The following is a 23667-nucleotide window of genomic DNA, read 5'->3' as shown; positions in this document are numbered from 1 at the left end:
TCTTTGCAGAACAAAATCAACTGTTAATGAATGTTCCATGAGCATATGAAGAGAAATTCCTTCTTTGGTAGATACCATACTCATTAATTAATTATAGATCATTATTAACATTAACATTATTAATGTATTAACATTAATAACATGTAAATCAATGTATTAACATTCCCTATAATTTTATTTATTTTTTGCCACCGCAGCTATCAATTTCTGAGACAGATGAAGTTATTTCACTGTGATTTTGGATTTTCAGATTTCCTGTGTTTTTAACGTTTTTTAATGCTATATAATTTAGAACACAAAAATTCACAATTTTATTGTAATTTTTTAAAAAGAACTTTTCCTTTGCATCTTGAACTAGAAGTTTCTGCATTGATATTTAAATGGGAACAAGTGCTCTATTTTTTAAAAAAGCGTGTTATAAAAGTAGTTTACAATGTAAAAGGTATATGAGAGAAGGTGGAAAGGAAATAAAGCCTAAAATGACAACTGGAGAGAGAGTATATTTCAGCGTATGTCCTTTTTAGTGCAAGAAAGAGAGCAGAATAATAGAAGACCTTGTCTAGCAGAGAAAATAATTCCTGCCTAGGAGAGATCCATTTTGACCCAACATGATAACACAGATAAGTAAAAAAATCAGACTGGCTCACAGCTCAATGATCTATTATTTACTATGTTGAGTTGGAAAGAACATGTGATTTCAAGCAAGTTCATTGAGAATTCAAATATCAGCCCTCCCACTTACTGTGTGAATTTGGACAAGTACACAATTTTGATGATCTTTAGGTTTGTTTTATGCTTTTTTTCCCTTTCAGTTAATGGAAAAACTGATGCCTAACAAAGTGAGGATTAAAAAAGAACCAAGACAAAGTTCCTGGCATAATGCCTAGAACATGATGGAGGTTAAGGGAATATTGCTAATACATGATGTTTTGTTCAGAAGTCCTAACTTAGTGGAGTCTAATCATAACTTTAATTTTTTTCCTGGAAATATTCATCTCTCAGTGTTGCTTAGTAACTAAAATGGCTTATTAAATTATCCTGCTTACTGACCACTACCTCCTCCTCTTGTATTTTACTCATTTACCTTCATTGACCAGATGGCAATTGAAATCTTCACCTTTTCATCACTGAAAGAAAAAGGGAGGGCCTAGATTTTCTCCTTTTACTCTGAACACTCTTACTAGATAATTTCATAATCAACTAAGTGACAAAGCCAGGCAACTTTTATCTCTGTATGTATTTCAAATGTGCCAGCTTTGCTCCACGTCTACTGCTAGCTACCACTTTAGTCTAAGCCTACCATGTTTTTACTGATTACTAAAACAGGCTCTTGAGTAATCTCCTATCAACTTCTGTTGTCTCTTTCTAATAAAATCACACATTACAAGTCAGTTTGTTCTTTTGAAAACTCAAATGTTCTCATGTCATTTGCAAGTTTAAAATCTTGCTGTTGCTTCATGTGCTCCAGCACTGTAGCTTGCTAATCTCTGCTCTGTTGTAGGAAACAAGAAGAGGGTGAGGGAGACAGAAAAAAAAATACACACACACATACATGCAGAGAGAGAGAGAGAGAGAGAGAGGAGTGGGAGAGAGAGGAGAAAGAGGGAGTTATCTTCTTATTCAAGTTGCTACAAATATATATTTTAGGCTTTAAAAAAATAATTTAGGCTTTTTTATTTGTTTGTTTCCTAATACTTTTATCACTGCACTTATAGTCAAGAGCAAAAATTCTAGTGTGGCTTCAAAGGTGCTGGATGAGCTGTCTGACTTCTGCCTACCTTCTAGTTTCCCTTTTTACCTCCCTTCCTTTCACCATATACTAACTCTTATGGACTTTCTTCAGTTCTTCAAAGATGCTGAACTCCTTTCTGCCTGAGATCCTCACACCTTGTCTTTGCTCCTCTGACCCTATCTGATTAACAACTATTGATTCTTCAGATTTTAGCCCTGGGTCATCCATCTCAAGCAGTTTGTTCCCTACCACCACCACCACTACCACTACCACTCTGTATAATGTTATCAGGTTTCACTGTGAAATGGTTTGATGTCACTTGATTATTGTCCTTTTTGTGGTGAAACAATTTTACATTAAAAATATATATGAAGTATAAAATATTATTACAAATCATTATATACCCCCAATCCAGTTTAAGAAATACAACTGTACTAATACCATTTAGTAAGACACGGTGGTCAACTGGAGATTCTATTTTCTAGCCTCTTGTGCAGCTGGTTGTAGTCATGTGATTACATACAGTTTTACAGCAGTTGTACATTTCTCTAAACAATATGTTATTTAGTTTTACATGTCTGTGAATATTGTTAAAATGTTGCCATGTTTTCTGTGATCTTTCATTTTTTGCTTTTGTACTCAATATTATGTTTTTGAGATATTTCTGTGTTAACAGGAAGACACTGTTTCATTCATTTCCCATTTATTTCCTACGTAAGTTCAGTTTAATGGAATTATGATATTCTAGGTCATTACTATGCCTGTATGCATTGTTTTATTTGTGGACACTTGGCTTATTTCTAGTTATACATACACAGACACCCATATGTTATGTATATATGTACATACTGATGTGTTTGTGGTTTGTGTAGATATGCAGATTAGAAATATTGCTGTCATGAATATTACAGTAAAGTAGAATGATTTTCAACCCAATCTTGCATGAGGGTTCAATTGTGACTAAATAGTTTCACAGAAAACTTTTTTTCTTCCATTTAGAGTCAAGACTAACACAGATTATTCTTTGACACTTCCCTTTGAGGGGACCTTTTCTAAGATGATAAAATTGCAATCATTTGATTTGGAAAATCTGTTATTAATTAGATGTCTCACTGAGAGGGGAATTGGCTTATTGACTGTTGTAAATATCTAATCTGGTTCATTTTGTAGTTAGCATTGTAATTCCACTTGACATTTTGAAGCCAATTGATATTGTATAAGCAGCCTGTTGGCCATACCTACCAAATTTCTGTAGAGATTGTCTGAAAACTCTGGCTGTTTTCAAGTTTAAATATATTTAAAATTACTCCTTGCTGGAGTAATAATTACATTTTCAAATGTAATTTACAAAGATTCTATGTAGGTCAAAAAATTTAACACACGAAGATATGATCTTAACTTTTTGCAGTAACAATGAAATGCGCCTTGTTCAGCCACAAGTTTTTAAAAAGTGTCCTTTTTGATATTATTCTGGGTGTTTTAAAATCTACTTTTAGTGATTCAAGTCTATAGTAATGTAGCAAATTTTATTTTCAGTATTCTTTCAAGTATGTAGCAAAAGGTGAATGCTTTTTTTTTTTAAAAGTAACATTCGATTAGACTTTTGCGGTGAATTAAACACCCCATTTGCTGGTCATTAAAGCATCCCAGAGTGGTGTGGGAATTTTGGAGGTGGGGTAATTAAAGTCCGTGAAAGACTTGGAGTGAAGTCTCAGATGGGCAGGAATTATAATACCTGTTACTCTATGTGAAAGTCGATAAAAAGCAGCAGTCCCGAACACTGATTGAAGTCACTAAGAGACTTGGTTCTGTGTGTGGAAAGAAGAGGGACTTGAGACCAATCTGACTTCACATAATGACTCTACTCCTGTTACTAGATGTGTGACCATCTAATGTGTTATTAGACCTTCAGTTTTCTCATCTGTAAATGGAGAATAATAATACTTATTTCATAGGATATTTATGAGGATCAATTTTAATAATAAATTTGGAAGATCTAGAACAGAGCCTGGCACACAGTAGGCATCAACAACAGTCATATGGCTTCCATGACATAGCAACTAAACCAAATTATTTTTATGAAGGAGAGATATCAAAGAGCTTTTATAACAGTAGAGAGATTTTATGATGAAGCTTGAATAAACAGATTTTAATGTTTTTATATTTTGCAATAATTGTGACATAGATTCAATTTATTTAGGATGAAATTGTATGCTGACCATTTGATCAAATAATGACTAAATATTTCTTAATGTAACATAACCACTTTATTTTTCTTGAACAGTAGCCCTTTAGAAAGAAAATAATATAGCTAGATCCTTACTTTTTTTTACTAAAATATAGTGCAATTGGATTAAAAATTTAAATGTTAAAACTTTTTAAAGTAAGGGCAAATTATATTGGAAGAAACTTGCATATATTTTTGTGTGACAACAGTTTGGCTATGCAGGGCATAATGTCTAGACACCAGAAGTAGAAGGATAAGTCTGACTAAAACCAGTGGCAAATCCATACAGGTCTGCAGCAAATTCAATGCTTGCCTTCTTGGAGGAAAGAATTCAGCCAAGGGGCAGAAGTAGGTTTAAGGCAGAGGGAAAGACCAAGGCAAGTTTTAAGATTGAGAGTTTATTAAAATGTTTTAGAGCAGGAATGAAAGGAAGCAATGTACACTTGGAAGTGGGCCAAGCACGTGACTTGAGAGATCCAAGTTCCCTGTTCAGCCCTTGACTTGGGGTTTTACACATTGGCATGGTTCTAGGGTTTCCAGTTCTCTTTTCTTGATTCTTCTCTTGAGGTGGGCTGTCCACATGCACAGTGGCCTGCCAGCACTAGGGAGGGGCTGTATGCACAGTGTGTTTACTGAAGCTGTGCACACGTTCACTTGAGGTGCTTTCCCTTACCAGTAGTGCATTCCCAGAGGAAGGTTATATACCGGTTAAACAATACCATTTTGCCTCTTAGTGTGCATGCTTGAGCCCACTCTTTCAATGCGTAAGATCACCAGCTCAGGTGTTTTCTATCTATCAGGAGACTATCTTTCGCTAGCGCTGGCTGTGGCCAATTATCATTTCAGAGAGACGGTTTAGCAACCACCAGACCATCAACTAATGTTTGCTTGACATTTCTGGGGAGGTGGTCCTCTCCTGCACTGTTCATGTCTGACTAACTACATACTCTAACATGACAACAGATACTTTAAAATTTGTAAACTGCATAAACAAATTCCAAAGTCAAGCAACAAATTGGGAACATTTTTGGTGGCACATATGATGAGAAAATGGCCATTACTCTCGTATACAAAGAGCTATTGCAAATAAATTTAAAAACACTACTTTGATTCTAAAATTGACAAAAATGAATAGACCAGAAATATCAATACAAATGAACAATAAATATTTAAAGCATGCTCATCCATACTCATGATTTTTATAATATAAATTAATATGGCATTTTTCAACTATCCAAATATTGGCCAATATTCATTTGATAGTTTATAGTTTTGGTATGTGTGTGGTGAAGCAGGCACATCTATTCACTTGCTGGTACTGTAAATTGCTAGAATGAAATTTGGAATATGTATACCAAAATTTAAAATGTACATACCACTGCCAGTAATTTATTTACTGAATAAACTCAAAGCTGTATGCATTTAAGAGTTTTCTTTGCAGGATTGGCCACACAGATTTTGACAAAAAATCTTAGATAAATCTGAATCTTCATGATAGTGAAATAGTAAAATTAATAAGGTTAGTTATAATCTTAACATAGTATGCTATTAGCCATTTAAAAAATAGGAGAGAACTATAATATGCAAATATGGAACGATTTACAAGTATTTTAATGTGAAAAAAGTAGTAAGTAAACAGTTTTCACTGTAAACTTACATTTATGCAGAGAAAAAATAATTATAAATGTGGATATAGGGTGCATATTAGAAATTTTTCTGGAAAGAATGTTTTTAAATGTTGAGAGTAGAATTAGGGATTTCAGTGTGGAATAGCAGGAAGAAAGGAGTAATACCCATTAATGATTTCCTGAACTATTTGAAAGTTCTTCTATGTTCATGTATATTTTACTTTAATTTTTAAAAATTAATGCAGTCAATATGATGATAAAAATATATAAATCATAAAGGACTAAAATTAAATTAAATGTCATTAGGATCCAGCAGATTATTTTAGGTATTGGAAAACATGTACAATATGCTCTTGAAAGGGAACTGTCAAAATGACATTCTTGAGGTGAAATGATGCATGCATGTGTGTCTAATGAGTTTTATTTTCCCCCAGACAAAGTCAAAGGAAGATCAAGAGCAGGGACCCACTTTGACTCAGCCCGGAGACGGAGTCGAGCAGTCCTTTATCACATCTCTGGGCACCTGCAAAGAAGAGAAAAGAACAAACTGAAAATAAATAACGTAGGTGGTATGTGTGTACAGGATGAATGCTAGTGTTTCCCCTGGTGGCAATGTTTGACTCGCTAAAGAAAGGCCTCAATTACCCATTTATTGGCTTGCCTAGATTTTTTTTCCACTTTGGTTTGTGCTTTTCTATAAAGAACAAACTGGAAAAGGTCAGCAGTCATGAGGCATTTCTATAATAAAAGTGCTTAATCATAGTGTTATCACAGCATAGAGATTAGAATATTATTGCAGTGAAGTACAATATGGTACTAGGGACACTGCAAATGGGGACACACTGGTTACATTTTATGAAACAAAAATGATGCAGCAAGTCATATTACACATTCATAGTTTATTGGTTAAAATTTCTCAAATTTAATTTTAGTTCCATCTGCTTTGCATGTTATCTAGTTCTACAAATGCTTTTATCCAGGAGGAACATGACCAAATCAAAGTCATTACTCCATGAAAAAACTTACATTTTATATAAAACACAGTTGAAAATTTCACAGTAAAACACTGGATTAACAATTGCATACCATACATTAAACAATTTTGGAAAGTCACACTTTTAGTAAATTACAATAGAGTTGCTTTCTGAAATATGGTGTCTTATCTGTCAAAGCCACAACAAATAACTATGCCTGTATAAGGTGATTATTTCCCATTTTACATGACATATATCTTCCAGGATTTCACACTGAATTTTGTAATTGGTTCTTAGCACTAAGAGACTTCACTGAGAAACCTAGAACAATGTCTATTTAGTTGTAGATACTCAAAGTTTTAAAATCATGTTAATGTCATTAATTTGTCATATGGAATCATCAGAACATGTATGGGGGGTTGTGTGACCATAGGTGGCAGATTAAATACCAGCATCTAACTTGCCAATGACAAGAAAAAGTCACATGAAACAACCAGATCTATTCTGGAATCGATTTAAGATCCAGAAGTTCTGGGAGTTAAGGACAGAGGGGGGATCCTTTGGCATTTCATTTTTAACATAGCAAGCTCAAGGACTACCTAATCCGACATACACATGCTTTGATAAAACAGGACCATTCATCAGACATACAAAGTATTCATTTCTCTGATTGTAGTGAACAAAGAAAGATGTATGAACCCAGGGCGAAGAGCGAGATCTGACATGAAAGTGCTGCAAGCCTGGCTCTATTTCAGTGCAACTTTCTGGAAGCCAAAACAAGATGTTTTGAATCATTTGTCCTCCAAGGACCATCAACCATGTCCGTGCTGGTCTGCCATGTACCACTGTGGAGGGTCACGCTTTGATTATTTTTTTTGGTCCTAATTCAATATAAAGTTTCTCTAGGGATAACTGTGCCTTAGTGTTATATTGATTTCCTGGGAATCCAGGGAGAGGCTTGAAACAGTGCACACCACTTGATCTATGGATCCTTCCACTGGTGCCTATTTACATCCCCTTTCAGTTACCAAGTCAGCCTTAGTGACATAAGCAAGTTATAGGAAGAAACAAAGGTAACCGCATCTGGGCTTGATTCCATGCAAATCAACCAGCAAAGCACCTAAACAAATATTATCCACAGATTCTGTAAGGCTGAAAGCTGACACTATCTAGCTTTTAGTGGAGAACTTAAACATAGCAAGTATTAGTGAGCTTTAAAATGCATTTGCTGGGCATGCTATTTTTCCCTTTAGATTCAACAAAGTACAAAGCAGTACTTAAAAATCTGATTTCAAAAAAACTATAACTCCCACTACTTAGCTAATTTGCTTAATTGCCATTTATTTAAGAAATAGAAACATCAGAGTAGAGCGTTAAAATAATACATAGTAATTTAAGATGCCTAACAGCACAGTGACTCTAATACTACAGGTAATATCTTATTCCTGAAGCAAAGTATGGAATCAGGACTTGCCCTGTTCACCTGTTCACCATCTCCTTTCAAGGATAACAGAGTAGAATGGTTAAATGGCAGATAGAAGGAAGGCAGAAGGGAGAAGAGGAAATGACTTGTATAGTTTATTGAATAAACAATAAATTTTCTGGAAATTCTGGCTGTAATAACATTTGCACACACAAAAAATAATTCTTAACATTTTATAGCCCTTTGCTATTTACAAGTTCCTTTTACTTACATCGTATTATTTGATTTTTACAGCAAGCCAGTACTAGGTCTGATTTTCATTAGTCCCATTTTAATGATGGAAAAAAAAACCAACTTATTAGAAGCAAACCTTTAATCTTCTAATTCAAAGCCACTGTGCTTCTGACTCTTACCTTGCTGCTTCTCAGATTCAGTTCTGTGAACAGGAATATATGCTTCAGCCATAGTCAAATGAACTCATCAGGTCATTAGCAGGTTTGGGAATCAGGATGCAACATATTTTAGTCTGGCTCTAACTTTGCCTGGTATACCTTGAAAAAGGTGTTTTCAAATTCTGCCTTCCTTGATTTGTTATTCTGTCAATCAAATGAGAATGATATGATGCAAATGTTTTCGACACAAAGAAATATTAAAGATCACACTAGAGCCTTGGAAACTTGAAAGGAGAGTGCTACAAATGCATTTTTCTGTCGGGGACAGTGGTGATCATCAAAGGCATACACTGGGTTTAGATCACTCACTGAAGTGACTGTAGAAACATTTTCACATTCTCTTGCGCATTCAGATGATAGTTTCAAAGGCACTATTGCAAAAATAGTTTAGGAAACAATTACCTTAATTAGGCACTGGAGTTAACTAGTATGTTTCAATAACTCATAGGTTAGAGGTTAAACATCTAAAACACCATTGGTACTAAAGAAATATGCTTGAAGATTAATAAATAAGATAAACTTAACGTTTAGACTAGGCAAACTCCATGTTTGACAGTTATAAATAACATGTCTTTCCCCCTACTTCCTGCTAAAAAGCATAATTTTACAATTGTGTACCATTTTTTTTACAATTTTAAGAATTTTTTTCATTCAAAAGGATTTTGATAAAACATTACAAAAGCTGGTAGAAAAAGAGAAGCATCTATTTTTTTCACTCAGGTGATTATGTAAAGATGTTTGCAGGATTTGACAACATTTCAAAATTTAAATCTAATCTCAGATGAATTGAATTCTCAGTATCTTCTAAAAATATTTTTAAAATATGTTCTAAGTAGCTTACAAAATGAAACCATGTGATTTGTTTTCTGATTTGTACAGAAAACTAATATATTGCTGAACTTTTGTGACAGAATCACTAATGCTTCATATAATCAGCATAATCAAAGACAAAAACAAAAACTTCACTTTTGAGTTTTCCCAAATCATTACCCTAGATATGGATGTTCCCTCAAAAAACGTAAAATTTTAATTTCTGTAATGTGATAGAAAAAACTTATGTGGATAGAAAATGAGATATTTCCCATGGCTTCTGATAATTCTTTATTGTAGTAAATATTCAGGGAAAATTTGGATTAGAACCAGTCATGTTATTACAACTTGAAGTGTTTATCAGTGGTGAGAAGATTAATGGTTATAGACCTTAATTCCCTCTTCCAATGTAACAGCCTGAATTTTTATGAGAAGCCCAACGGGGCTACTTCATCTCCCCTTCTCTGTTTTATGCCAAAGTCTACCTTTGGAACTGGTTTCTTGAAACCAGAGAATGAGGCAAAGGAGACAGGACACATATGACGGAATTGTATGAAACATAGATGCAGTGGCAGTGGGCATCTAAGGACCATCTGGAAGTAGTTTAACAGTGACCCACCACGAAGTACTGACATTATGAGATGCCTGTGTGGGTTGAGTGAGAATATTAACAGGAAGTAGAAACATGGGTTGAAAATACCTACCAAAGAGAAATGCCAGACAGGGGTGCGTTAATATTAAGGTAGCAAAACTATTCAATCACTGACAGTCACCACTTAGAGCTAAATGTTCCTGATCTTTCTGAACCTTTCTTGAATCCTCAGGTACTTCAGGATCCCTGAACACATCACATTAATCTGCCCTTCCCTCAATGAGTGAGACAAGAACACAACATTGTGACCTACAAGTAATATGTATTCTGGAATTTATAACTGCTCTGTTAATTCAACTAAACTTTCAAATCTAAGTTTCCATTACCTATCTTGTATTTCCCATTAATTGAGGTCAAAGCCAGGTCTGCAAGTATCTGGTCACAGGCTTGTCAAATTTCCACACATGCTATTGTTGGGCCTCCCTTTGTCTTCTAGCAACAAGGGAATTGTTCATCAATTTGAACTGCATTCAAAGTGAAGTGCTTTTGCAGTTATCAAAAGCTCCAGCTATTCTGCATTTAATCAGCTGCACAGTGAACATTGGCTTTCTCCTCCCATGACTTGACTAATAACTCTTAAGTAACTGTTTCTTACTTTACCATCTGAACAATGTCTGGCCCATGTCAGAGTGCATCTGTGCCAGTCAAGGTAATGAGATTTGGGTTCCCAACTTCACCAACAGCCACAATGCAAAAAATGAAAGTAGTTAGCATGACTTGGCTATATTTGGAAAGAAATGTAAACTGTTTACAATATAATATTGGTCATATATCTATTCTTTTTGGAAAGAAAAATACCATTGCTGTCATCATTAAAATATCAGGTCAAATATAGTCTTTAGATAATGACTGTCATCAGAAATCTACAAGTATACAGAATGTTCTTATGACAATAGGAATGTAAATATAGCTTTGTGTTTATAATGTGTTTAGGATTACATGTAACTGAATGTTTTTTGATGACATTTTAGGTTAATGGTCTTTTTTATTTTTTAATGAACAAAATCTGGGTTACTCACTTAGCTTCATGACTAAACTCTGCATATTCCTGTTCCTTATAACAAAGATCTCTGCTCAGTTTTAGATGTTTAGATGCTTTGCATCACCAACTTTTAAAAGTCACTTGTAAGACATTGCATTGTGTAGTGAATGATCCTACTCACAAAAGTGTGTGTTTCAAGCTATGTAATCCTTGTTTCTAATGTTGTGTTTCTCCTTTCTCTCCTTTTTGTCTTCATCCACAGAATGTTTTTGTAGATAAACCAGCATTTCCGGAGTATAAAGTTTCTGATGCAAAAAAGTCCAAATTCATACTTTTGCATTTTAGCACTTTTAAAGCTGGCTGGGACTGGCTTATTTTGTTGGCAACGTTTTATGTTGCTGTGACTGTACCTTACAACGTTTGCTTTATTGGCAATGACGACCTGTCCACAACTCGGAGCACAACCGTCAGTGACATTGCAGTGGAGATTCTTTTCATTATAGGTAAGAACAAACAGCTGCTTTCCTAGGATATTTGCATATGAGAAGTGAAGTGTGTTCCAGATTTTTCTGACATGAATTTGAACTAAGATCCATTTGCATGGGCATGATTCAGCCTCTGATGCAAATTTTGGAGAAGCACATACTGTATTTGGATTTCTGAAAATTGCCTCTTCCAACTTTTCCTGTCCCTTTATTCAAACAGATCTAAACTGATCTCCTGTGTTTCTATACTTATTTCATCCAAAATGGGCTAAAAAAGATTTAACAGCTGTTTTGTTTGTACTCTCACATCCTTCATGATCTCAAACTTGTAGGGTCAGAGATGGGGTTTGACAAAAACCCACCAGTGGTGTTGTGACAGTGGTCCACTCCTTGACGTGTTCTTTCTCCATGCCCTTCCATGCCCTTTCAGCATGTTGATGGTTTCAATAAATGACCTGGTTGCAGAAACAAAGGGTTACATAAGCCTTGCGGTAAATCTGGAGAAGCAGTGAGTATCCGATTTTAATTAAAGAAAAGGCCCCAAAGGATGTTTGTTAAGATAATTTATCACTAGAATATTGTGTACTTCAGTTGAAGCTGCATCTGTGCCAATCTTGTAAGCCTTTTCCTATTTTCCTGTCCCTTAAATCTTCATCTTGTTTAGACGAAAGCCTAGCTCTGGCTTGCTCATTCTAGGACAGATTCCGGGTCTTTAAGTCACAGATTGAGTCCCTGTTGATTTATTGACTGTCATCAGCAGCTGATACCTGCTTCTTTTCTTGGTCATGGTGATAGAGGGCTATATTCTTACTGTAAAGATGAGAGGATGTTTGGAAACATTTTCAAGCAGGTAGGTGAACAAAGGAGTGAGAAATGGATCTTAAAATTTTAAAGAAAAATAAATCAGTGAGGCACATCAAAACCTTGGTTCAATGGTGGTAGTAGCCGGTTTTTTTTTTTAGTTTTTTTGGTTTTTTCTCAGTGAAGCTGTTAAATCTTTGAGGCTAGAGTGCGTTTTCTGGTTGAATGTCAACACGTTTGCTTTGGATGAGTTTGTATGCTGTTGGTATGGCCTGGCATCGTTATTCACATTGTGTCTACTGGGCACACCCTTCAGAGCCTTGATAGGACCTTGATAGGACTTCTGTCACCCCAGAAGTGGTAGCTGTAGTGTGTTTAGGCCACTAGATGGCAATGTTGTCTGGTTAGGCAGATGGCAATTTTATTTTTAATTTTTTTATTTTAAAATATAGCTATCCTTTATTAGAAAGATGTAACCATAAAGGGATCTATTAAATAATGGTTAAATGGAAAATAACATTCCAGTTTGAACAAGAATTTAAAATGAAAATGGTAGACAGATTGGGTGTGTCTGTGGTTTTGTGTCCTTTTACTTTGCCAACATTTGACGTTTCCTCCCACCCACCGCTGATGCACACATAAATTAGCATCCTAAAAACACTCTCCATGACCTGGTCAAAGTTCTCAAGAACTTGGGCAGTCACTCAACATGTCTAAGCCTTCATTTTTTGTAGTCGTGATTTCATAGGGTTTTGTGAAATAATAGATGTAAGTATCTGCTTAACAAATACTTCATCATCTTATTATTGTTATTTACAACTTTGTTATTAGGTCGAGTTATATCTTGAACTTTCCTTTCCATTCTTCCTGGTTCTTAGATATTTGAAATTCTTTGGCCTTAGAAGCCACTTCTGTTACCACATGTTCATTAGCAGATGATGACTTACTTACTCCCATAAAAACTCATACCTTTGACGGAGGTATTTTAAAAGTTTTTGTTTATTTGTTTTAAGGCTGCTTTTCTCTACTAAACCAATGGAGACTCATTTGCTCCCCTGATAGCAACCCCTAAATTCTTCTGTGTTTTTTATTACTGTCATTTCTGCTGTGCTTCAGGCAGCAAGATGGTTCTCCCAGTAGGCAATACCCATCCCTTACTAGCTACATGCAAAGGAATGAAAACCCATTCCAATTTTTTTGCAGTTTACCTTCTGCAAAGAATCATTTAGGATTTGAAATTTTGGTCTGCAAGCAGTTCTAGTGTGACTCCTGCCTGAAATCTCTTGTTGACCAACTTATTTTTATAAGCAGTAAAAACTTTCCTATTGTTATCTGCCTGCTCTTTCTTTTAAATGAGTTTAAGCATATCTACAATTTATTATAGCATATTTAGAAAAATGGCTTAAATTAATATTTCTCTGTTTCCCTAAACCTTTATTCTGTCAAATATTTCAAAAAGGTGGCCTAAAAGTGATCATTGAGAAATAAGTTAAAATACTGGGGACAAAATAGTCGCCTGTAATATTGTATCTTTACAATGTGAAGTTAGTGTTCATACCATTTAATATTTATTAAATTACTGCAGACTTAAACTTCCCTGTCTGACAGCTTTGAAGAGAGTAGTGGTTCTCCTAGCATGGAGTTTGAGATCTGAGAACAGAAAGACTGCCTCCTCAAGTGGGTCCCTCACCCCTGAGTAGCTTAACTGGGAGGTACTTCCCAGTAGGGGCCAACTGACACCTCATACAGCTGGGTGCCCCTCTGAGATGAAGCTTCCAGAGGAAGGATCAGGCAGCAACATTTGCTGTTCTGCAATATTGCTGTTCTGCAGCCTCCGCTGGTGATACCCAGGCAAACAGGGTCTGGAGTGGACCTCCAGCAAACACCAACAGACCTGCAGCTGAGGGTCCTGACTGTTAGAAGGAAAACTAATAAACAGAAAGGACATCCACACCAAAACCCCATCTGCACGTCACCATCATCAGAGACCAAAGGTAGATAAAACCACAAAGATGGGGAGAAACCAGAGCAGAAAAGCTGAAAATTCTAAAAATCAGAGCACCTCTTCTCCTCCAAAGGAACGCAGCTCCTCGCCAGCAATGGAACAAAGCTGGATGGAGAATGACTTTGACGAGTTGAGAGAAGAAGGCTTCAGACAATCGGTAATAACAAACATCTCCAAGCTAAAGGAGGATGTTCGAACCCATCGCAAAGAAGCTAAAAACCTTGAAAAAAGATTAGATGAATGGCTAACTAGAATAAACAGCATAGAGAAGACCTTAAATGACCTGATGGAGCTGAAAACCATGGCACGAGAACTATATGACGCATGCACAAGCTTCATTAGCCAATTCGATCAAGTGGAAGGAACAGTATCAGTGATTGAAGACCAAATGAATGAAATAAAGCAAGAAGAGAAATTTAGAGAAAAAAGATTAAAAAGAAATGAACAAAGCCTCCAAGAAACATGGGACTATGTGAAAAGACCAAATCAACATCTGATTGGTGTACCTGAAAGTGACAGGGAGAATGGAACCAAGTTGGAAAATGCTTTTCAGGATATTATCCAGGAGAACTTTCCCAACCTAGCAAGGCAGGCCAACATTCAAATTCAGGAAATACAGAGAATGCCACAAACGTACTCCTCAAGAAGAGCAACTCCAAGACACATAATTGTCAGATTCACCAAAGTTGAAATGAAGGAAAAAATATTAAAGGCAACCAGAGAGAAAGGTCGGGTTACCCACAAAGGGAAGCCCATCAGACTAACAGCGGATCTCTTGGCAGAAACTCTACAAGCCAGAAGAGAGTGGGGACCAATATTCAACATTCTTAAAGAAAAGAATTTTCAACCCAGAATTTTATATCCGGCCAAACTAAGCTTCATAAGTGAAGGAGAAATAAAATCCTTTACAGACAAGCAAATGCTGAGAGATTTTGTCACCACCAGGCCTGCCTTAAAAGAGCTCCTGAAGAAAGCACTAAACATGGAAAGGAACAAGCAGTACCAGCCACTACAAAAATATGCCAAATTGTAAAGACCATCGAGGCTAGGAAGAAACTGCGTCAACTAACGAGCAAAACAACCAGCTAACATCATAATGACAGGATCAAATTCACACATAACAATATTAACCTTAAATGTAAATGGGCTAAATGCTCCAATTAAAAGACACAGACTGGCAAATTGGATAAAGAGTCAAGACCCATCAGTGTGCTGTATTCAGGAGACCCATCTCACGTTCAGAGACACACATAGACACAAAATAAAGGGATGGAGGAAGACCTACCAAGCAAATGGAAAACAAAAAAAAGCAGGGGTTGGTATCTTAGTCTCTGATAAAACAGACTTTAGATCAAAAGAGACAAAGAAGGCCATTACATAATGGTAAAGGGATCAATTCAACAAGAAGAGCTAACTGTCCTGAATATATATGCACCCAATACAGGAGCATACAGATTCACAAAGTAAGTCCTTAGAGACATACAAAGAGACCTAGACTCCCACACAATAATAATGGGAGACTTTAACACTGCACTGTCAATATTAGACAGATCAACAAGACAGAAAGTTAACAAGGATATCCAGGAATTGAACTCAGCTCTGCACCAAGCGGACCTAATAGACATCTACAGAACTCTCCACCCCAAATCAACAGAATATACATTACTCTCAGCACCACATTGCAATTATACCAAAATTGACCACATAGTTGGAAGTAAAGCACTCCTCAGCAAATGCAAAAGAACAGAAATTATAACAAACTGTCTCTCAGACCACAGTGCAATCAAACTAGAACTCAGGATTAAGAACCTCACTCAAAACCGCTAAACTACATGGAAACTGAACAACCTGCTCCTGAATGACTACTGGATACATAACGAAATGAAGGCAGAAATAAAGATGTTCTTTGAAACCAACGAGAACAAAGACACAACATACCAGAATCTCTGGGACACATTTAAAGCAGTGTGTAGAGGGAAATTTATAGCACTAAATGCCCACAAGAGAAAGCAGGAAAGATCTAAAATTGACATCCTAACATCACAATTAAAAGAACTAGAGAAGCAAGAGCAAACACACTCAAAAGCTAGCAGAAGACAAGAAATAGCAGATCAGAGCAGAGCTAAAGGAGACAGAGACACAAAAAAAAACCATCAAAAAATCAATGAATCCAGAGCTGTTTTTTTTTAAAAAAGATCAACAAAATTGATAGACCACTAGCAAGACTAATAAAGAATAAAAGAGAGAAGAATCGAATAGACGCAATAAAAATGATAAAGAGGATACCATCAGAGAATACTATAAACACCTTTACTCAAATAAACTAGAAAATCTAGAAGAAATGGATAAATTCCTCGACGCATACACCCTCCCAAGGCTAAACCAGGAAGAAGTTGAATCCCTGAATAGACCAATAACAGGCTATGAAATTGAGGCAATAATTAATAGCCTATCAACCAAAAAAAAGTCCAGGACCAGACGGATTCACAGCCGAATTCTACCAGAAGTACAAAGAGGAGCTGGTACCATTCCTTCTGAAACTATTCGAATCAATAGCAAAAGAGGGAATCCTCCCTTACTCATTTTATGAGGTCAGCATCATCCTGATATCAAAGCCTGGCAGAGACACAACAAAAAAAGAGAATTTCAGACCAATATCCCTGATGAACATCAATGCAGAAATCCTCAATAAAATACTGGCAAACCAAATCCAGCAGCACATCAAAAAGCTTATCCACCACAATCAAGTTGGCTTCATCCCTCGGATGCAAGGCTGGTTCAACATACGCAAATCAATAAACATAATCCATCATATAAACAGAACCAAAGACAAAAACCACGTGATTATCTCAGTAGATGCAGAAAAGGCCTTTGACAAAATTCAACAGCCCTTCATGCTAACAACTCTCAATAAACTAGGTATTGATGGGACGTATCTCAAAATAATAAGCACTATTTATGATAAACCCACAGCCAATATCATACTGAATGGGCAACCACTGGAAGCATTCCCTTTGAAAACTAGCACAAGACAAGGATGCCCTCTCTCACCACTCCTATTCAACATAGTGATGGAAGTTCTGGCCAGGGCAATCAGGCAGGAGAAGGAAATAAAGGGTATTCAATTAGGAAAAGAGAAAGTAAAATTGTCTCTGTGTGCAGGTGACATGATTATATATTTAGAAAACCCCATCGTCTCAGCACAAAATCTCCTTAAGCTGATAAGCAACTTCAGCAAAGTCTCAGAATACAAAATCAATGTGCAGAAATCACAAGCATTCCTATACACCAATAACAGACAAACAGAGTGAAATCATGAGTGAACTCCCATTCACAATGGCTTCAAAGAATAAAATACCTAGGAATCCAACTTACAAGGGATGTGAAAGACCTCTTCAAGGAGAACTACAAACCACTGCTCATCAAAATAAAAGAGGACACAAACAAATGGAAGAACATTTCATGCTCATGGATAGGAAGAATCAATATTGTGAAAATGGCCTTACCGCCCAAGGTAATTTATAGATTCAATGCCATCCCCATCAAGCTACCAATGACTTTCTTCACAGAATTGGAAAAAACTACTTTAAAGTCCATATGGAACCAAAAAAGAGCCCGCATTGCCAAGTCAATCCTAAGCCAAAAGAACAAAGCTGGAGGTATCCCGCTACCTGACCTCAAACTATACTACAAGGCTACAGTAACCAAAACAGCGTGGTACTAGTACCAAAACAGAGATATAGACCAATGGAACAGAACAGAGCCCTCAGAAATAATACCACACATCTACAACCATCTGATCTTTGACAAACTTGAGAAAAACAAGAAATGGGGAAAGGATTCCCTATTTAATAAATGGTGCTGGGAAAACTGGCTAGCCACGTGTAGAAAGCTGAAACTGGATCCCTTCCTTACACCTTTACAAAAATTAATTCAAGATGGATTAAAGATTTAAATGTTTGACCTAAAACCATAAAAACCCTAGAAGAAAACCTAGGCAATACTATTCAGGACATAGGCATGGGCAAGGACTTCATGTCTAAAATACCAAAAGCAATGGCAACAAAAGCCAAAATTGACAAATGGGATCTAATTAAACTAAAGAGCTTCTGCACAGCAAAAGAAACTACCATCAGAGTGAACAGGCAACCTACAGAATGGGAGAAAATTTTTACAATCTGCCCATCTGGCAAGGGGCTAATATCCAGAATTTACAAGAAACTTAAACAAATTTACAAGAAAAAAATCAAACAACCCCATCAAAAAGTGGGCAAAGGATATGAACAGACACTTCTCAAAAGAAGACATTTATGCAGCCAACAGACACATGAAAAAATGCTCATCATCACTAGCCATCAGAGAAATGCAAATCAAAACCACAATGAGGTACCATCTCACACCAGTTAGAATGGCGATCATTAAAAAGTCAGGAAACAACAGGCGCTAGAGAGGATGTGGAGAAAAAGAAACACTTTTACACTGTTGGTGGGACTGTAAACTAATTCACCCATTGTGGAAGACAGTATGGTGATTCCTCAAGGATCTAGAAGTAGAAATAACATTTGACCCAGTGATCCCATTACTGGGTATATACCCAAAGGACTATAAATCATGCTACTATAAAGACACATGCACACGTATGTTTATTGTGGCACTATTCACAATAGCAAAGACTTGGAACCAACCCAAATGTCCATCAATGATAGACTGGATTAAGAAAATGTGGCACATATACACCATGGAATACTATGCAGCCATAAAAAAGGATGAGTTCATGTCCTTTGTAGGGACATGGATGGAGCTGGAAACCATCATTCTAAGCAAACTATTGCAAGGACAGAAAACCAAACACCTCGTGTTCTCACTCATAGGTGGGAATTGAACAATGAGAACACTTGGACACAGGGTGGGGAACATCACACACCAGGGCCTGTCGTGCAGTGGGATTAGGTGGGAGGGATAGCATTAGGAGATATACCTAATGTAAATGACGAGTTAATGGGTGCAGCACACCAACATGGCACATGTATACATATGTAACAAACCTGCACATTGTGCACATGTACCCTAGAACTTAAAGTATAATAAAAAATATATATATATATATTTACCAAATCAATATGTGTGGTAAAATTTACATGTATATTTAACATACTGTTTATTTTCTATTTCTGGAGTAGTATTATTAATTTGGCATCTTATAATCAATTCGGGTACAATTGTTAAAAAGTAGTACAAAAAGGGTCTGGGAAGGAAAGGTGTTCATAGAACTACAAGATGATGTTTTAAAAAATATTTTGGTATTCATGTCGACTCCATACAAAAGTATAAGGCAATATGATTATTTTAAATTGAGAAATAATTCAAATGTTTCATGAAGAAAGGACCCACAGTCAAATTTGGGAGATGATATATCTCTTTTGGAGAGTCACAATACACTTTGGCACTGTAGGTCTTCTAAGAAATTTAATGATAAAGAAATTTATTTAAATATGATTAATCGAGCATCTCTCAAATTTATTTTTACCTGAGAACTCATTCTTCCCCAGACCACTTAGTAATGCTCTTTTGGGGAGATAGACTCAAAAACATTCTTCCCGTATAGATTCACCATAAAGAAAGTATCTGATTGTAATTATGCTAGTCAAAACTTAAATATGAATGGTGAATCTCTACTAGGTTGTACTCTTACTCTTAAATTAAATTCTTTTGTAAGCCACATTAATTATTTGGGATCAACATGGTGCAAGGTTGCCTATTAGTTACAAAGTTTGGCTATATAGTTACCTTTAGTTTGAAAATCATCCTATATAATTAAGCTGCTGATTCAAAGCCTTATAGAAACTTAAAATGAGAAGTGACTGAATAGCAATTAATCAAATCCAATCTTTCTTACACCACAGTTGGAGAACTGTGCATTAGTGATTTGCCTAAGGCCCTATAACTAACTGATGGCAGACTCAGGCCTTCTGGTTGCTGGATCAGGTTTTTTGCTTGAGTTTATGGTCAATATGATTCTATTTTCTGAAAAAATTTCACTCAACTTGCTTTTCTTTATTTATGGCAATGAGGCAGAAAATGAGAAAAAGAAAGACCACCTCCTTTTCTTTCTTCCATGAATATGGAAATTAATAGTTTGAATTTGTAATCTTGGTGGTGAAAACTGCTGTGTATCCATAGGTTCAACAGTTATCTCTCCCATTTTCTTACTGAAAAATTAAAAAAAAGCAATTTTATGTAGGCAGCCAGTATGCCCAGATTCAGGGAATAAATTATGACTGTTCTAAACCAGTGCTAATTTCATTCCCTTTATCTCACTTCCTGGTGTGAAGATCAGTATGTGACCAAGTCTCTCCAACAGGATATAAAGAGATTGTTTTGGTGGGAAGAGGGGAGCTTCTTGGAAATAATTCTTTTCCCTGATAAAAAAAGAAACACATGTAAGGGAAAAATATTTGCATCCCCATTCCTTCATTTCCACTGGGATGTGTAGATAGAAGGAGATGATGTTTGAAACCACTGCAGCTGTCTTGTTGTCATTCAGAGAGATATGGCAAAGAAAATGTGGATGGCCAAGCAGAAAGCTGAGACATTGCATCTGCAGACTCCTTTTTGGATGATATAAAATGTTCCTATTATTGGAGCCACTGTTAACTGGGTATTTTGTTACTAATCATCGTATCATTCTAAAAATACAAAAAAAAAAAAACACTTGATTGTTTGCAGCCCCTTTTACTGGGCCATTTCAAAGGCTCTAAGTTATATTCTTTCAAAGGAAATAGAATGTCCTTTTTTACATCTTGTCATTTTACTGTGAGACTAAGAAGTGATTTGCACATTCTTACTATCTACTATTATAACCATAGAGGCTGAGAGTCATAGATTATGCCATAAAGTTGTATCTCTGATTGCTTTGGTCTAAGAACTCTTCAGAAAGCTAAGTGTCAAAAGTAACATGATATGCAAGTATGCTTTGTTTATATTTACCTTAGTCAAAAAATCACTGAGTTATTTAACAGGACATCTGAAAAAACAGAATAGAGTAATGAGGAATATATAAATAAACGGATAAAGCTGAGAAGCTTTCATAATAGAAGGAATATATATATAAATCCTGAGTCCAAAAGGGCACTTTAGGAACTGAATGGGATAAAAAATATATATATTCCATACCTAAACATGTTACTGTGCAGATTATAAAGGATTAAAAAGAAAATCTTCAAAGCCTTCTGAAAGAGAAAGTTTACTTACCAAGGGATAATAATTAGACTGAAATCAGATTTCTCTGCAACAGTAGAGGCCAAAAGGCAATGAACAATATCTGGCTTACTAGAAAAAAATACTGGCCGGCCTTCCTTCCTTCCTTCCTTCTTTTTTCTTTCTTTCTTTCTCTTTCTCTTTCCTTCTCTTTCTTTCATTCTTTTTTTTCTCTCTCTCTTTCTTTCCTTCTTCTCTCTTTCTCCTCCCTCCCTTCCTTTCTTTTCTTTCTCTTTTTTCATTTCTTTCTCTCGGTTCATTCTTCTTGACGAAAGAGTACACAATGAAGATATTTTCACAAAAAATAAAACAATTGTACCACCCACAGATTCTCACTGAAAGAACTACTAAAATATGTTCTTTAGCAGGAAGAAAAGTGAAGCCAGAAGGAAGGAGTGGATCCAAGATAAAACAAAATTTAAAATGAAAATTGATAAAATATGTTGACAGATTAACCACTGGGTGAAAATAAACAATATTGTTTCAGTGGACTAAATAAAAACAAGTTATAACAGATACTGCTAAAACATGTTGATAAATTTAATTAACTATTGGCTGAAAATATATTAAAGTGTTTTATGTTTTTTAAATATATAGAAACCAAAATTCTAAACAATGATGACCATATAGAGGTGATGGTAGTTGGCTAAAAAGCAGTGTGTCACCTTTTAACATGTTCAGAGTAAATACATTAGAACCTAGGAAATATTGTTAGAAAACTTTGTAATTAGTTGTGTGTATTAAAATTTTTAAAGTAACTGTGCAAAAATAAAAAAAAATTAATGGACCCAGTGATTTCAAAACAACCAGAAAAAAAACCCTAAGGAAAATATGAAATATTACTAATCCACAAGGAAAAGAAAAGGAGAAAAACAAATGAGGAAGAAAAATATGGGGATTAGAAAATGAAAAATAACAGCAGTAAATCAAGATATATGACAAATATTCAAATGTAAACACTTAATGGGTAGTAACTCACATGCTAAAATAAGTGATAGTCAATGGATTTTTTAAATTCAAAAATATGCCAGTTATAGAATTAAATCTAATACAAAACTACTAGAGGAATTGGAAAAAAGATCCGTTATGTAAATACTAACCAAAAGAAAAGAGGTGCAAGAATATAAATAGCTGAGATATAAAATTTAAGACGAAGATACTAATAGGGCTAGTAAGTAATATTACATGTTAATAAAAGAAACTATTAAGAAGATATAACCATAATAAATATATGTACTTATATACATGTGTGTTGTGTGTGCATGTGTATATACATAGAGAAAGAGAGAGAGACAAACTTATTTTAGAAAATAAAAATAGCTATTATAACACACAGTATCAGAAATTGATAAACTAGCACATCAATATTTTTAGACTATAGGAGATTTGAAAAACGTGATTGACACCTGATACAATATCATTTAAGTAGAGTTCCTCAACCTTGGGACGACTGAAGTTTGGGGCTGGATAATCGTTAGTTATGGAGGCTGCCCTGTATATTGCAAGATGTTTAGCAACATCTCTGATCTCTACCCACTAAATGCCAGTAGCACCCACTGCCCAGTTGTGACAATCAAAATTGCCTCTAGACGTTGCCAATTTATGCATTTATTATAATTTCCAAGACATATTGCGAAATGAAATAAGCAAGATTAATTGTGTATATATAGTATGCTAATTTATTTATTTATTTATTTATTATTATTATACTTTAGGTATATCTCCCAATGCTATCCCTCCCCCCTCCCCCCACCCCACAACAGTCCCCAGAGTGTGATGTTCCCCTTCCTGTGTCCATGTGTTCTCATTGTTCATTTCCCACCTATGAGTGAGAATATGCGGTGTTTGGTTTTTTGTTCTTGCAATAGTTTACTGAGAATAATGATTTCCAATTTCATCCATGTCCCTACAAAGGACATGAACTCATCATTTTTTATGGCTGCATAGTATTCCATGGTGTATATGTGCCACATTTTCTTAATCCAGTCTATCATTGTTGGACATTTGGGTTGGTTCCAAGTATGCTAATGTTTATATACAAAAGAGGTGGGGAAAGAGTATGTGTGTATATATTTACTTGACAATGCTTAGGTTGTCTTTGGAGATTTAAATAAGATATTGCTGAGCTTCTTTGCTTCCAGAGAGAACCACAAGGTACTGAGCACAGAAAAGGGAAGATTTTACTGGATACCTTCTGTGAACTTTTGAGTTTTGAGCAGTATAACTGTAATGCCAAATA

At 35.6% G+C, this 23667-nt stretch overlaps 1 protein-coding gene across 11 annotated transcripts in view; it reads left to right on the top strand.

The window, feature by feature from the left end:
* The window catches only part of KCNH8 (potassium voltage-gated channel subfamily H member 8), a 395129-nt gene that overhangs the window by 199551 nt on the left and 171911 nt on the right, over positions 1 to 23667 (top strand). For 10 of the 11 annotated variants that reach the window (XM_054552527.2, XM_054552526.2, XM_054552530.2 and 7 more), the window contains 2 exons: positions 6022 to 6149; positions 11143 to 11383. In XM_054552527.2, coding sequence (XP_054408502.2) covers positions 6022 to 6149; positions 11143 to 11383 — 369 coding nt within the window. Of the gene's footprint in view, positions 1 to 6021; positions 6150 to 10070; positions 10154 to 11142; positions 11384 to 23667 lie in introns of those variants that run through there. The other variant, XM_054552532.2, reaches the window with a different exon arrangement.

Source organism: Pongo abelii, chromosome 2, assembly GCF_028885655.2.
Source record: "Pongo abelii isolate AG06213 chromosome 2, NHGRI_mPonAbe1-v2.0_pri, whole genome shotgun sequence".
In the NCBI taxonomy this organism is placed as follows: Eukaryota; Metazoa; Chordata; class Mammalia; order Primates; family Hominidae; genus Pongo; species Pongo abelii.
The sequence above is the reverse complement of the archived record's forward strand: the minus strand, read 5'-3'. Positions and strand labels throughout refer to the sequence as shown.